At 35.3% G+C, this 14092-nt stretch overlaps 3 protein-coding genes across 3 annotated transcripts; all 3 read right to left on the reverse strand.

The window, feature by feature from the left end:
• Positions 1-72: 72 nt before the first annotated feature.
• On the reverse strand, positions 73-2101 carry LOC115441992 (probable U3 small nucleolar RNA-associated protein 11). Its single transcript, XM_030166929.1, has 4 exons — positions 1739-2101; positions 1314-1439; positions 771-962; positions 73-304 (listed from the first exon to the last, which is right to left on the reverse strand). Exons 1-4 carry the CDS (start codon positions 1967-1969, stop codon positions 95-97), a joined length of 759 nt encoding a protein of 252 aa, XP_030022789.1. The 5' UTR covers positions 1970-2101; the 3' UTR covers positions 73-94.
• A 563-nt stretch (positions 2102-2664) lies between these two features.
• LOC115442021 (sodium channel protein Nach) lies at positions 2665-7303 on the reverse strand. Its single transcript, XM_037441520.1, has 9 exons — positions 7286-7303; positions 6824-7098; positions 5954-6226; positions 5687-5795; positions 5247-5417; positions 4776-4899; positions 4165-4270; positions 3301-3407; positions 2665-2935 (listed from the first exon to the last, which is right to left on the reverse strand). Exons 1-9 carry the CDS (start codon positions 7301-7303, stop codon positions 2793-2795), a joined length of 1326 nt encoding a protein of 441 aa, XP_037297417.1. The 3' UTR covers positions 2665-2792.
• A 506-nt stretch (positions 7304-7809) lies between these two features.
• LOC115441991 (E3 ubiquitin-protein ligase TM129) lies at positions 7810-14018 on the reverse strand. The gene is made up of 5 exons (XM_030166928.2): positions 13488-14018; positions 12289-12418; positions 11453-11707; positions 11063-11184; positions 7810-10813 (listed from the first exon to the last, which is right to left on the reverse strand). Exons 1-5 carry the CDS (start codon positions 13901-13903, stop codon positions 10645-10647), a joined length of 1092 nt encoding a protein of 363 aa, XP_030022788.1. The 5' UTR covers positions 13904-14018; the 3' UTR covers positions 7810-10644.
• Between the last annotated feature and the right edge of the window lie 74 nt (positions 14019-14092).

Consider the following 14092-nt stretch of genomic DNA (forward strand, 5'->3'; position numbering starts at 1 on the left):
ACATTGGAGCAATAACAATAGATAGACACAATTAATGATATTTACTACTGGGTTTTATAAATGAACAAAACATTTCTTATTAAATCAACATTTATTATTTTTTCCTATTGTATTGGAATTGGTACACGGGCGCCGCGTCCTTGGAGCCGCGCGCTATTTTCTTAGGCTTCATCACCTTTACGTCCTGTAGGTGGCGCTTCAGTTCCATCTTCTGATGCACCACAGTTAACTCTTTCTCCCTCTGTATCCTCTTTGCTATTTCTTTGTAAATTTTTTCTTTCTTCTTTTTCATTTTTTCAACAGTCTGCAAAAATTATACAAGAATATCATTCATATATACATTGATATGAGACTGTCCTCTTGGCAAATTAAGTAACAAAGGCTATTTACAATTTAATTACATTATTTTTAGTACATGTAAAAAAAAATATCCTATTGAGTCATGTTAAACTTAGTTTTGACTGCATGAATAGAATATTGAACATTCTTTATTACAATAGGAAAATATAAGGATATTATTTTAAAATGGTCAAGAGTTCTTTTATTTTGTCATATCTCAGTGTTACCAACCAAGATTGTGCTTTCTTTTTGTACAATGTTTTATTAAAAGCATAGATAGATATTACTTTAATCCCAAATCCCAAAGAACAATAAAATCTCTGGACAAAAGACATATGATAAAGGTTCGACATCACAATCTCTATTTTTATTTATCTATTCTATCAAGAAATTATACTCATACCAATGGTCTAGTAATAACAAATACAAACCTCTTCATCAACATCTGGCAGTGTGATCTTGTCCAGGTCAGACAGTTTTGGTCGGTTGGACTTTCTTCCAAGTAGTGCTGGGTGTGTGTCCAGTCTCTTGGCTACATCCAATTCCTTCTCCTCCCACTCATCCACAAAGAAGGTGTGTGTGTTAGGAGTAGAGTCTGCCACATCAGTCATGTGAAGTTGAGCCTGTAGAGGTAAGTAGATAGTGTTACATTTATCATAACCAAATATTTTTGTTTTTACTGGCAACACTCTCTGGTTCGGTCCTATGCCGTGCGGACGTACCTTTGTCATTGTGGTGTATAAATAAATATTATCAAACAATTTCCAGCTAATCATTTAGTATTTTGCTCTTTAAAACCAACAGATAGTAAATAGGTTGTCCTTACAGATCTGTTGTGGGACAACAATGTTGCATGATGTATGTTAATGGATTAGGGTTATGTTTTTCTACAACTTTATAATAGATGCCACAAAATAACATTGTGACATATTTAAAGCACCATGCTCAAATTATGTTACAGTAAATAGTATTACTTGTAATCTGTTGATTGTTCTGCTCTCTATAGTGCGTTTCATGTTGATGTACTTGATGTCTTGTGTCTGCATCAGCTTCACCTGCTCTGATGAATGCTCATCTTCTTTCTCCAATTCATGATGCACCTGGAATATTTTTTTTAATTAAAAACAGTGCATAGAGAATAAATAAAAATTATATCTCTGAATGATAAAGAAAACATCTAATTTAGTATTTTTATGTCATGAAGTATGTTTTAATGTAGTAACTTTATCAATTCATGCTTAAGTTGTAGGTTATATTTATAAAAATATCTAACAGTAATTATTTAAATGTACAATCAGATTCGTTATTTAAATAGAGGCTATTAACAATAAAGTATTATTGGTTTGATCATAGCAATTATAGATCGTTTGAACTTTTATGTTATAATAATAAAACTTACTCCATCTTTCACCCTGGAATTTATCATATGAAAGTAGAATTCATCAGGATTTTTATCTAATGTGCGTTTTCGCAGTAACTTTAATGTCTTTCCTTTCTTATGGTAATCATCTGCACGCTTCTTGTAGTCTTTCTTCTTCTCTAGAAGTCCAAGATGTTTTCGGGTCTCGGGTTGATGCCTTTCCCGGTGAGTTTTTTGATTTGCCTTCGCCGCTTTCTTCCACGATGACATTTTTACAATTTTAAACTATTCCTATACGATATTTATTATTCAATGTTTATTTATAAATATACAATTTATAAACACGTGTAAAAACTTAAAACCTGTGGACTGTGAAGTAAATACTAAGTTGTCACTGTCAAATGTCAACTGTCAATGTCAATGTTAGCTCTGATAATGTCCCAGAATCGTTACCAGACTGAACAATATTAATAACATAAAATAAAAATATTGTTGAACGGTAACATTTAAAACAAAAAAATATATTTTAAATAAGGCGGATCAGTAAGTAGGTACGTGGTAAAGTGTTAAACTATAATAATATAACATCCTTGTTGGTAAATGTTGGCGCTCTAAGGAAATTAGTAAGAACGGCGTCATTAACAGTAAAAATCCAATATGCTTCTTCCTTCTTTCACGAGCTTGGTTGAACGCTAATAGGGTTGGCGCAATGGCCCTTTTAAAAATATTGTTTTTACGACTGGCTTTCTGTCTTACACTCGCTCTCGGATTCGAACCCAAGACTTTGATCCCAAGTATAGTGTTTTATAATTTTTTTACAACAATCACGCACAAGAAAGGTTTACGTTAGCTCAGACAAAGTTAAGGTATACAGAAATAAATAATGATTACTGTTTACGCACCTAATAATAAAATATTACCTATAATATTATGTAAAGGAATAAAACCATTTTGGTGTTGGACAGTATTTAATACAATTAAAATACATATAGTGGTTTATTAACACACTAAATTATCTAGGTACCTACCTACATTAAATAATGGGTGCATTAGCAGAATAGTGACTGTATTTATTTAAAACGAAAATTATATATTAACGTGTTTTAATTTGTGGCGGTGGCTTTTCAGGATATTTACGTATTGCCATTGGTATCTTCACGAATATAAGCGTTAACAACTCCAATGCACTGAACAAACCCACTCCTAGGAACATGTTGAAGACTCCACCCAGCGACGCTGAAATATGAAATGATGAATCTAAATATTAATTATAATTAAAATTTATTTATTCAATTGTCTCGGCAGTGTATTGCGTGCGCGGTACGGTACCGCTCTGAGGTTCCCGGTTCGAATCTCGAGTTAAATAAAGTGATATTTGGTTTTTGGTGAGGACCAAGCACGGAGATCTTAATTTGATCCCGAAAGGGGATAGTCTCGAACTCTTATCACATCGTGGGCCGGGAACACATATGACTAAAAATGGATGCCGTAATTGTACCTCTTCCTACCCCTTCGGGGATAAAAGCATGATAAGTGGTTTTATCTTTTACTAGCAGTAGCAGTACGGATTAATATTCCACAGATACTAGAGAGTTACTTACAAAGTAACGTGAGCCACGTCTCAGTTGGATTCAGTATAAATTCTTTGGACATATGAATGTTCACCCGGAATGACATCACCACCGAGGAAGTCACATTTAGGCCCCTGCTGCAATAAAAAACCATTTGTAGTGAATGAATAATATATATAATTTTGGGTGTACTATTTTTTCTTTAAGAGTAGGTACGCAGGAAACTAGTAGACTCCCAACAACTTCCACTCTCTCCAGTAAGGAAATTTATAGAATTGGGAGAATAAAAATAATGGAGTTAGAACAAACGAGCCTGAAACCAGCCTTACAGGTTGCAAAAGGTTCGCTTTCTATTAATAATAATAATATTTCTTCACTCACTTTGAATCCCTAACCGCCGGTGGCCTGGGTCTTGCGCTTCGCCATCGGTGGGTCATACATTTTTTATATTTTTATATGGATGTTTTTTTTTTTTTTTTTAAATGTATATGTAAAAATGTAAAAAAAAATACCTTTAAAATAAAGATAATAATAATAATATCAGGCCTGTATTATATACTTGCCCACTGCTGAGCACGGGCCTCCTCTACTACTTGTCGCTTTCTATTACATGAGACTTAACATAACTGTTGTGTATGTATTTATTATGTATGTTATATATTGCTAAAAGATGGAAATCAGAAAACAATAAACTAAATGAATATGTAATAATAAAGATCGCGATGACGGCCATTGCTAGCGTTCCTGTATGACAGACGCTCTGTAGGGATGTGTCGTGCTTCTAGTGATGTAACAATAACTGTTGTGACTACATCTTTGACCTCACCCCTGAGAAAGAGAGATGTTATGTAACAATAATTGTTATTTTATTTCTATTTGATTGTTACTACTTACTATATAGGATCAATGGCGTGTTCTATAAATTTCATGGGGCCGGATTCTAGCGTCATGTAGGTAGTTATCTTCTTACACGACGGCAGGCAGTTACACGAGCCGTTGTCTTAAATCAGATATATATTTAGTTTACTCTACTCTCTTCTCTACTGAGAGTTAACTGGGATTATCTACTGCACTAGCCAAGGAGAGCGAGTGCAAAGGATTACGCAGCTATATCTGTTCTTTACAAACATTGTTTAGTCTCTCCTTACGCCCCAATGGATTTCTTATCTCTTTCAAATTCCTATTCTTCCAAAAGTCATCATAGTTATACGACTTTATTATGGGTGTTCATAGGCGATAATCACTTACCATCACGCGATATGGATACCTACAACTGCTGGTTTGATGCCTATGTATATTATGCAAAAAAAAGTGATACTTCTGAAAATAACTAACTAGCACATGTATGCGATCATGCAGACCTAAAGATTTTACCAATTCTGATCTCACAACTGTTGTGTCAGGTTTCTTAGACTTAATTTAGAATATTCGGTACGGTATCGAACTCGCGGCCTTTCGTTCGCAACCAGTCCATCACCCGCTAAGCCTTGTATTAAAATGCTTACTGTGCAGCCCATTAGTTTGGAGACAGGATAATCGAGCGATAGGACACGGTGGCAGGTTGGTGGAATTATCCCTAAAGTCGCGCAACGGGTCCGCACAACCACAGAAGTTTTCCGCGCATCGGTGCTGGAACCAAGGATTAAATATTAGTAATTTTTTTTTGTAAAACATCTAATGCCTAAATAGGGTTTTTATCTTAGTTATTTAGTTCCACAGAAATAAACTAATTTGGGATACGTCCCGATTATTTTTCCGTAGGTACTTATTCCTGTAAGTTCTGCAGAAATCGATGATTCCTAATATAAGATCTGTCTTTGTATGGCTATGTATATTTTTTGTGGCGAAATCAATTAAATAAATACGAACCCACCTATATCCATGTTATTCAGTTCCTACCAAATTATAATAGATTCAATTATTATAGCTAGGTATAAAATATGTGGTCTAAAATTTATAATCATGGTAGTTCTTACCAGGCAGTCACTTAAGGAATATCCCGCCACGGAATTACAGGACTCCTCCACGAGTTTCTCGGTGACAGTGCTCTCCGGAACCGATACAAACCTAAGCTGAGCTATGTAGTTGTTACCAGGGGTCAGCCATTCAGGATCTATTGATACTTCGCTACCGTACTTTGTAAAGAACTAAAAATATAGTTTATGATAAGTAATGGAAAAATTAGGATGGTCGAGAGTCAGTCTCGGGCCATAGCCAAGATGTCTATAATCGTTAAGGCTAAAAAAGAAATAAATTTATAGTGTAACTCGGTGCTTCGTAATTAAAAGTTCGGCTGAGGTTGCTTCTGTTTAAGTATGGGCGGTTATGACATTTTTGCATAAGGGAGCAGTTTCTTGTCTTGTTATTCAGTTGTACTAAATGAAAAAAGTTAATCATGTGCTTTACTCTAACTCACTTCACATCCATACAGTGTAGAGCCGTTGGAACATTGTAGCGCAAATTCCATCTTTTGACCCACTTCTTGACTGGCTAACTGTTTAGCTTTCTTATTGCTGTTGATCAGTCTAAAAAACACATAATAAAAGGTCGCGTATAGTGCGTATGATTGTGGATAGTTCTCTAAATTCAGCGCATTGGACAACTACATATTTTATTTAGTTCTTTCCTTAAACCAGGTCTGTCCGCATATTAAATATGTTTAACTGTAGAGAATAAAACTCACTTCTCATTAGACCTCATCACGCAGCAAATCTTGCTGTTAGTGATCTCTTTTTGGAATAGATCCTCGCAGGGTACGTTCAGGGTCTGCCAGCGGCACTTTTGCATGACCTCTCTGCAGGGCGGCATGTGATCGAACATCATTCGGTTTAAAGTAACGTTGTTGTTAGCTAATAGTTGGTCCAGTACGTACAGATGGTCTTTTTTAGACGGTTTGCCGTTAAGAGCGTGTGCTAGCAACTTTGGAAGTTGTTTCTTTAGAGTTTCGTTGGAGGTACTGTAAAAATATTTAATTTAGTTTGGTATTCACCGGTATCTTATAAGATGATGGGCCTATTCTATATATAACATCAGCACTTTGTTATATACTGTCCCAATGTTAAGCATGGGCTTACTCTACTAAGAGAGTTTTAGGCCTTAATCAATTACACCGGCCTAGTGCGCATTAGCTGACCTCATAGACTCTCGAAATTCTATCACCACTAAAAGCAAACGATAATTATTTACGAAGAATACACACATGCGTTTTTATGAGTCATAGTTGCATTCTCTTGGGTTTTAAACCTGAAGACCTACGTCTCAGCAGTCAACTCACAACTAGGCTATTGCGATTCTTTTTTTCGCCCTATTTTATACCGAACTTCAATTGGCTCAACATGATTCTACCGTTGATGTGTCAATCTCATCAGCTTTGCTCATCCACTCAAATAAAAACAAACTACAGCACCACACGTGCGCCGTACGACGCGACTGGCACATTTCAGCCGCCATACTATTACATTACACAGTTAACTATGCGTCCTTCAATTGGACGCAATTTATTCGGTTGGATTAAAAGCAGTGTTCAGTTTATATTTTGAGAAAGAAAACTAACAGCTTGCCAATAAACAGCTCGGTTACAGCTTCGATGGCGGGGCAGACAGCTATCACGGGCAGGCGGTAGGATGCCGGGTCGTTCTTCTGTACGTCGTACAGCGCGAGTAGCGCCGGCACCTTGAGGAACCGCGCCCAAAACACGCCGCATAGAACGCCCGCGCAACATGCGCTTGCGCAGCAGCACAGTAACCAGATGACGCTATATACACAGATATTGTGATAGGTAAGTGTTAAACGGGTGCTAATCCTGGACTGTGCTGAACCTAAACCTTTCTAAAAATATATTAAAATAGGAATACTTATTCTATATTTTGTTGAGTATTTCTTTCTTCTGTAACTTATCTAGAATTAGTATTTCCACTGTATTAAATACTCACCGATCTATAAAGTATTCAGAGCTCAGATACTTGAATCCATGAAGAGTTGTCGTCTTCAGAAACTTTTTTGTAGCTTCGCTCACGGTGGAACGTTTTGCCATTATTTGAGACTGAAAACCGCCTCCAGTAACTAAAAAATAACTTCACTGACTAGCTTACAGTGACAAGCATTCATTGGTAGGTAATTATCATTTCTTGCTCAGACAGGCTGATCAGGCGCTTAATGAAGACAATTATAAACTATTTTTCCCGCGCAATTAACCCGCCCATTAACGAGTTAACATTCTCCGATGAGTATCTGTATAATTGCATGAAATCGTTTATCATAGCGACCAGTAATTAACTATCACTTGCTACTCGCTAATTGCTACATATAAATGTTTAGGAACATATTGCTCTCTTGAAAATTATAGGTGAAATGATTTTTTTTAAATACGCGAATGTTAAACATCGAAATAAAACTAGTTTTCAGATTTTATCGCGGTTTCACTCCCGTTAATTTTATTCCCTTTTATACGAAGAATGCAAAGCCGAGACAAAAGTAGGGGTTTATTACCGTTTAGCGCATAGTTAAGTCCAGTTAAATACCTTTAATAAAACATACACAATTTATTCATATATTTATTATGATTTTTGGTTATTACATTTAATTCTATACATGGAGTAGTAGTAGAGTAGGTACCTTTTCGCTTCTACAAGAGTGCGCAACCATCTATATATTACACCTTTACAATCTAAAATAAGTATAAAAATATACATATAAATAATCCGCATGTTAAAGAAAATGATTACGTATTCGAGTTCTTTTACCGCCCATAATCACTTAGTCTTATTTAAGCTGCCACAAAAATAGCCAACATGAATCGTAACAGGGCGAGAGCCGCCTATGCTTTTCCTATTATTTTGATGTATACGCCTCTTTGCGGCGATAGCTTAGTTGGTTGTGGAACAGTCGGCTGAGTGACTGCAGGTTCAAAACCCAAAGGCACGCATCTCTAACTTTTCTAAAGTTATTTGTGTACTCTTTGTGAATTATCGCTTTCTTTAGCGGTGAAGGCAAATATCGTGACGAAACCTGAGAAGTTCTCTATAAGAATTTTAAGGGTGAGTGAAGTCTACCAATCCGCGCTAGGCCAGCGTGGTGGACTAAGGCCTAATCCCTCTCAGTAGTAAAGGAGGCCCGTGCCTAGCAGTGGGACAGTGTATAATACAGGGCTGATATTATTATAATATATTCTTCTTTAGCTGTACCTCTTATTAACTTAGAAACATAGGCGAAAGGGTAGGACGTAATTTTAAAATCAATATTTCTTTACGTAATCAGTTTCTTGAACAATAATAAGTCATATAAAAATATATAACTACATAATGGACCAACTCCATGTGCGCATTTCACACGACAATCTGAAAATGTAACTAAACTTTGTCATTGCTCGTAACTTTGCTCATATTTAAAACAAACAAAGATATACATAAATATTATATTTCCTGTTAGATTACTAAGTGAAAGCAGTATATACAATATATAAAACGACTTTCGTATTCGTTGCTTCGGTAGTATCGTTGAAATATAATCATTTACGCATCGTACAATGGCGCAAAATTCGCATCTTAAGGTATAAATGACCTTAAAATAATTAATATTCGCGTGAAATTCACCCATGAAGCTAAAGTCCCAGACTGCAAGCGGACTCTTGAAGACTGCTGCAGGAAGATAAACATTATGTTACATGAACATTGTAAACACTGTTTTCTAAACTCTTCGGGCAAAGATACATTTCAGTACAACCGCTGCACACGTCACCAGTCCGCTTGCGATCAGGCTGCGTACACAAAACAGCTTGTAAATGCATTATCACATCCCACACAAATCCCATTCCATGTTCATTGTCACATCATATCACCCGTTTCCGTGTAATTACAAATACATTATAGTATTACACATACACAGTAAAATTTAAAATTATGCATTTCATTACTTACTTTAATTACTAACTAAAACATTATATAAAATTTAAGATTGAAATTTGAATTATATAATATTAGAAACCTGACAAATTCAGGTCTAAGTAGATTAACAAACTAATTCATTTTTAACGAACCAACACAAATTATGTATTACACAATAAATTCGTCTAATAAAAAAATATAAAAGCCTAAGGCAAGAGTTCCTGTTCTTAACTACGTAGACGATCCTTCGAGCCGGATTCATTATAGAATCTACTGTTAAAAAAGAAAACCCCATATAATTTTAATTATAAAATTTTCATTTTAAATAACTACCAAATACCAATATTAAACCAAACTATTTTTTTTACCAAATCTTTAAAAAATTATGTGTCAGAATTTTTTCATTTCACAATTTTATTAGAATTTCATATGATCTATTTTTAAACAGGATATGCATTTTGGTTTGAAGAAGATTAAAATATGATTATTAAATAATAAAATGTATTATTATATTATAAAATATATTGGACTACATGAGACTTAACATCCAAAAAAGATGTTTCAGGGTAACAAACACAGTTTATTACTATACCATGTAAATCTAGATTCTAGTTCGTTATCTCTATTTAGGGAGAAATAAGCCAGAAAAATATTAAATTAATAATTGTCATTGCAACTAATTCAACTAACAAGCGATAAACAATCAAATAGTATGCAACATTTATGTCAAAATATACATTGTATTAGTTTTAAAAATACCAATTTCAAAAACAACATAATTTACAGAGATTCAAAATCTTTATCCAGTTTTTCCTATTCGATATTTTAAACAGTAAATCAGATTGTATAATGTTTTCTAAAACACCAAGATTTTAAAACATCTACTGCTTAGCAATAAATGTTAGAAACATTTAGTGTTTTACTTAGCTACAGTTTAGTATTTTTTCTTACGTAATATAATTTCATAGCGGAAGAGCCAAAACACTGAATCGATAAACATTTAAAGACGTTTATTGGTAAGTACATTATAATGTAACTATAAACCATTAGTGCCACAGAAGGCAACAAATATATTAATAAAGGGCGGACGTAACAAATTTAGCACTATGATTATATGCGGACTTTTGGTTGACTTATTAATTATATTATAGTATTCCTTGTTTGTTTGGCTAAAATTAAACTATACAGTTCATAAGTTATGTAAGGTAAAATTAACGGATCATAGAATATTGGGTATGAAAGCGCACCTTTCATAAACTGGCAAAGTTACATTACAATAAAGTAAGTTATTACAGAGGATATTGTTTAAACTTTAAATTCTTATGTTTAACCAGTTCAAGAAATGTTTAGGTAGGTATTATTGGTACTGATTTTGTCCACTGTAATTCAAAATAAAATATAATTCTAAATTGAATGTGATGTGGATTTTATAATGTGTTGAGGTTTAGATGAATAGTGATAATATATGCTTCCGTATTGAATGTGTTTTTGGTTACCGGCTACCGGTAGAGCGGGGCGGCGGCCGGGCGGGGCGCACGTCGAGCAGACAGAAGCGCGCGCGGCACACGGGGCAGGTGCAGCGCCCCGCCAGCCACTGCGCCGGCGGGCCCGCCGCGCGCGCCGCCCACCAGCGCGCCATGCACGCCGCGCACCACAGCACCCTGCGCACGACACGCACATGCTATTACTACAACACGGAGCTTCAATCTATACCGTTTGACAGCTATTTTAATTTATAATATACTCCGAAATGCGCTTTGTCGTTCTGACAATTAATAAATAAATTCAATGAAATTTATTAAAAAAATATTCTTAGCGGTGTGACAATTTTTAAATACTTAATTTTTGCCGACATCTAAAAACTATTATAATTTGTAAGGATGATTGGTATTTTCTAAATTTCAAGTTACCTGCAGTTGCATTCCTGGCACTCGGGCGGTGGCATCTCGACGTGCGCCGGCGGAGGTAGACAACGTTTATTCAACTTCACGTCAGCTGGCGCCACCATACACCCGATGCATAACTCTGGTTCCTGAACAAAATATATTAAAGACGTATTAGTTTGAGCCAAATTTAAAATAAGATATTTGTGGCATCTATTGCCCCAGTAGGGGACAATTTGTGGGTTTATTAAAGTAAGGATAAATACTATTAACAAGTATTGTATTATTTTTACAGACAGTAATAAAAAGATCAGATTTCTAAACTGATAAAACATTCAATACATCAGGTACAGAAAACTTAAATGTTCGGCAGTAAGAGCTTCTTTTTGAAAACTGGTTATAGACATCAATACTTACATCATCAATAAAATACACGGGGTTCTGATCGACATACTGCTTGAACACACCGACGAACCTCTCGACGAGCGTGGGCATGAGCGCGATGTGCTCGGGCACGCGCACCGGCCTCGCCAGCCGCGGCTGCAGGTCGCGCAGCGCCATCGTCGACACGCGGAACGTGAAACGAGCCACGTCGTCACGCGACGGGATCGCCTCTATGTTGATGTACTGCACTTCATCTTCACCAGATGGTGTGAGGTTGTGGGTGTCAGTCTGTTGGAATTTCATTTAGTATTCTATAACAAAATTGAGCTGAGGTACAGAGTGGTTAACTATTTAAGGCGCCTCCCCGAGCAATAGGCCTTAAGTTTGCCAACTTCAATTCTGCCCAATGTAGCTGCACATTTGGTACGAGCTCGAATATACAAAAATTTACGAATAATAGCTTTTTAAAATACATATTTTTAAAAATTAAAAATATTTATTTTTATTTTCTATATATTTTCTGAGTAAATAGCTTCTAAAAACTACAAAAAAAAAGTCAGCGCGTCGTTTTGCTGTGGGAAGGACTTTAAACGGTTCCTTGATGGTGCACGACCGTACCTTCATGGTATGGTCGTGCACCGTCAATGCACCTGTGTCATAATCTCTATTGAAATCATTATTAAGCGAATGATGCCTTGCTTCTTCATTGCCCACTATTTTTACTTACCTCTCTAAAATATAGCACTACAGACAAAATAAAACTTAATTTTTAACTAGCTGTAGTTTGATGTGAGTAGAGATTTAGTACGGACACATTTAATAGATAATGACCGTACACAGAAATATGTTCATAACGTTTTAATACTTACAGCAGTAGCAACAAGAGCGCAGTCTCTCTGCATCACAACATTCATGGAGTACTGGGACACTTTGATGAGCCACGACTCAGTCGCTACGAATTTGCTGGTCGCTGTTAATGGGATAGACACTTTGTCCACACTGTGGACAAGAATTTATTTTACTTAATTATATTGAAAATTAAAAAAATATGGATTCATGTGATGTGGGGGTTATTTTATTTATTTATTTTTATTTATTTAAATATGGTTCTCCAACAGTACACACATTTCTTGTTTATAACATAAAAGTAGTAAAGTCACATTCTGATGTGTGTACCAGTTATAGGAGTACACACCACTCACAAATTAGTACGCAATTTAGGAATAATTTTAATACAAAAATAATTATCTAATGGTAGGTGGTGGATGGTGATAAGTGATTCTATTGCAATCACAAAAAAATACATTTAAATAACTGGTATTTGGACTTTGACATGGTTTTTATATAATATTTTTCTCTCCATGTTAAAAACACTGCATACTTCATGGCCGCCGCAGTCCCCACTAGGTTTTATTTTTGTGTCTAACATTCACATAAAAATAAGAAATCATAATATTTATGATCACAATGCCATAAATAGATGTACATTCCAATTATAAACAACCTGTTTTCTTTTGTTAAGGTACAAAATTTATTTTTGTCTAAAAATCACTGAGGTCACCTAAGATTTCATTTTGTTTGTTTTTTCATCAATTAAATATAAAAAATACATAGATTATATAAAAATTACAACCAGTCTGAGGAGAAATAGGCATTGAAAACTACATGTAAACTCATAAAACATGTAAATTTATTTACTTAAGGTGAATTTATTGTAATCAATGTGACTGTGAAGATGGTATAATATAGTATTAAATACAAAACATAAAAAAATATTGAATCAAGTGATACATTACAAATAGACAATATTATCATCGGAGCTATATTAAATTGTCCTGCTACATAAACCTATGTATTTGAAATGTTGCTTGTTTTGTCTTATGCTAATCTAATGCAGATGACATCACATGCCTTTCAAATGCATAAGGTATGCTCAGGCCTGGCTGTTTATTTTGGAATATACTAATTAATTTACATTATAATAGAAACAATTTAACTCGGTTATCTTATTTAGTACATACCTCCCAACAATATAATAAAAGTATAAATTTTTAAAGTAAATACATACCTCCTAAACTCGACGTTAAGATTAGCGGCTGTGACCCGCCAGTCGGTACCCGGCATCACGTAAGGCAGCAGCGTCTTCACGATCGGGTGCTTCGTCTTGTCATGCTCCCACCAGCACAGCAGCTTGTAGCACATCAGCAGCGGAATCAGCGCAGTGGCCGCGGCGCTCGCAAGCATCCACGACCCGTTTTCCCCACCGCACCACAAGCAGAAGACATACCCCAGGGGCAAAGATGAGTGTATCAGGGCCGTGATCGTCGTCCTCTTCATGTGATAACCGATAAAATTTACATTTTCAGAACCCAAATAATTCTCGAACAGCTGAGCGATCGTAAATCCGGCCGACACGAATTCGGTCGGTGGATATATAATGCCAATTGAGAATATGAGATAAAAAAGCGTTATTAGAAAATCCATTGTGCTGGTTTTAGAAGTGGAAATGGACTTATATTTAATTCATAATAGGATTTTTATATAAAAATTTCGAAATAGACACAAACAAAGCGACACTTCAAAGTTGTTTGATCTTTGACATTTCGAAATTATTGATCGATTTAAAAGTTAAATGTCAACTATAGCGAATACACTTTTTTAATGTTCTCTCGA

Source organism: Manduca sexta, chromosome 22 (assembly GCF_014839805.1).
Source record: "Manduca sexta isolate Smith_Timp_Sample1 chromosome 22, JHU_Msex_v1.0, whole genome shotgun sequence".
Taxonomy (NCBI): Eukaryota; Metazoa; Arthropoda; class Insecta; order Lepidoptera; family Sphingidae; genus Manduca; species Manduca sexta.

Excerpts from the sequence above, each read along its gene's own strand:
- LOC115441991 (XM_030166928.2), bottom strand. The coding sequence starts at position 13,903 with ATGGATTTTCTAATAACGCTTTTTTATCTCATATTCTCAATTGGCATT. Across the intron at positions 12,419-13,487 it reads CTTAACGTCGAGTTTAGGAG|TGTGGACAAAGTGTCTATCC; the intron begins GTATGTATTTAC and ends TCTTGTCCACAG. Across the intron at positions 11,185-11,452 it reads CCGTGTATTTTATTGATGAT|GAACCAGAGTTATGCATCGG; the intron begins GTAAGTATTGAT and ends TATTTTGTTCAG.
- LOC115441992 (XM_030166929.1), bottom strand. The coding sequence starts at position 1,969 with ATGTCATCGTGGAAGAAAGCGGCGAAGGCAAATCAAAAAACTCACCGG. Across the intron at positions 1,440-1,738 it reads ATTCCAGGGTGAAAGATGGA|GTGCATCATGAATTGGAGAA; the intron begins GTAAGTTTTATT and ends AAAATATTCCAG. Across the intron at positions 963-1,313 it reads GAACAATCAACAGATTACAA|GCTCAACTTCACATGACTGA; the intron begins GTAATACTATTT and ends TTACCTCTACAG.
- LOC115442021 (XM_037441520.1), bottom strand. Across the intron at positions 5,418-5,686 it reads CTACACTGTATGGATGTGAA|TTCTTTACAAAGTACGGTAG; the intron begins GTGAGTTAGAGT and ends CTATATTTTTAG. Across the intron at positions 4,271-4,775 it reads CCAAACTAATGGGCTGCACA|ACAACGGCTCGTGTAACTGC; the intron begins GTAAGCATTTTA and ends ATCTGATTTAAG.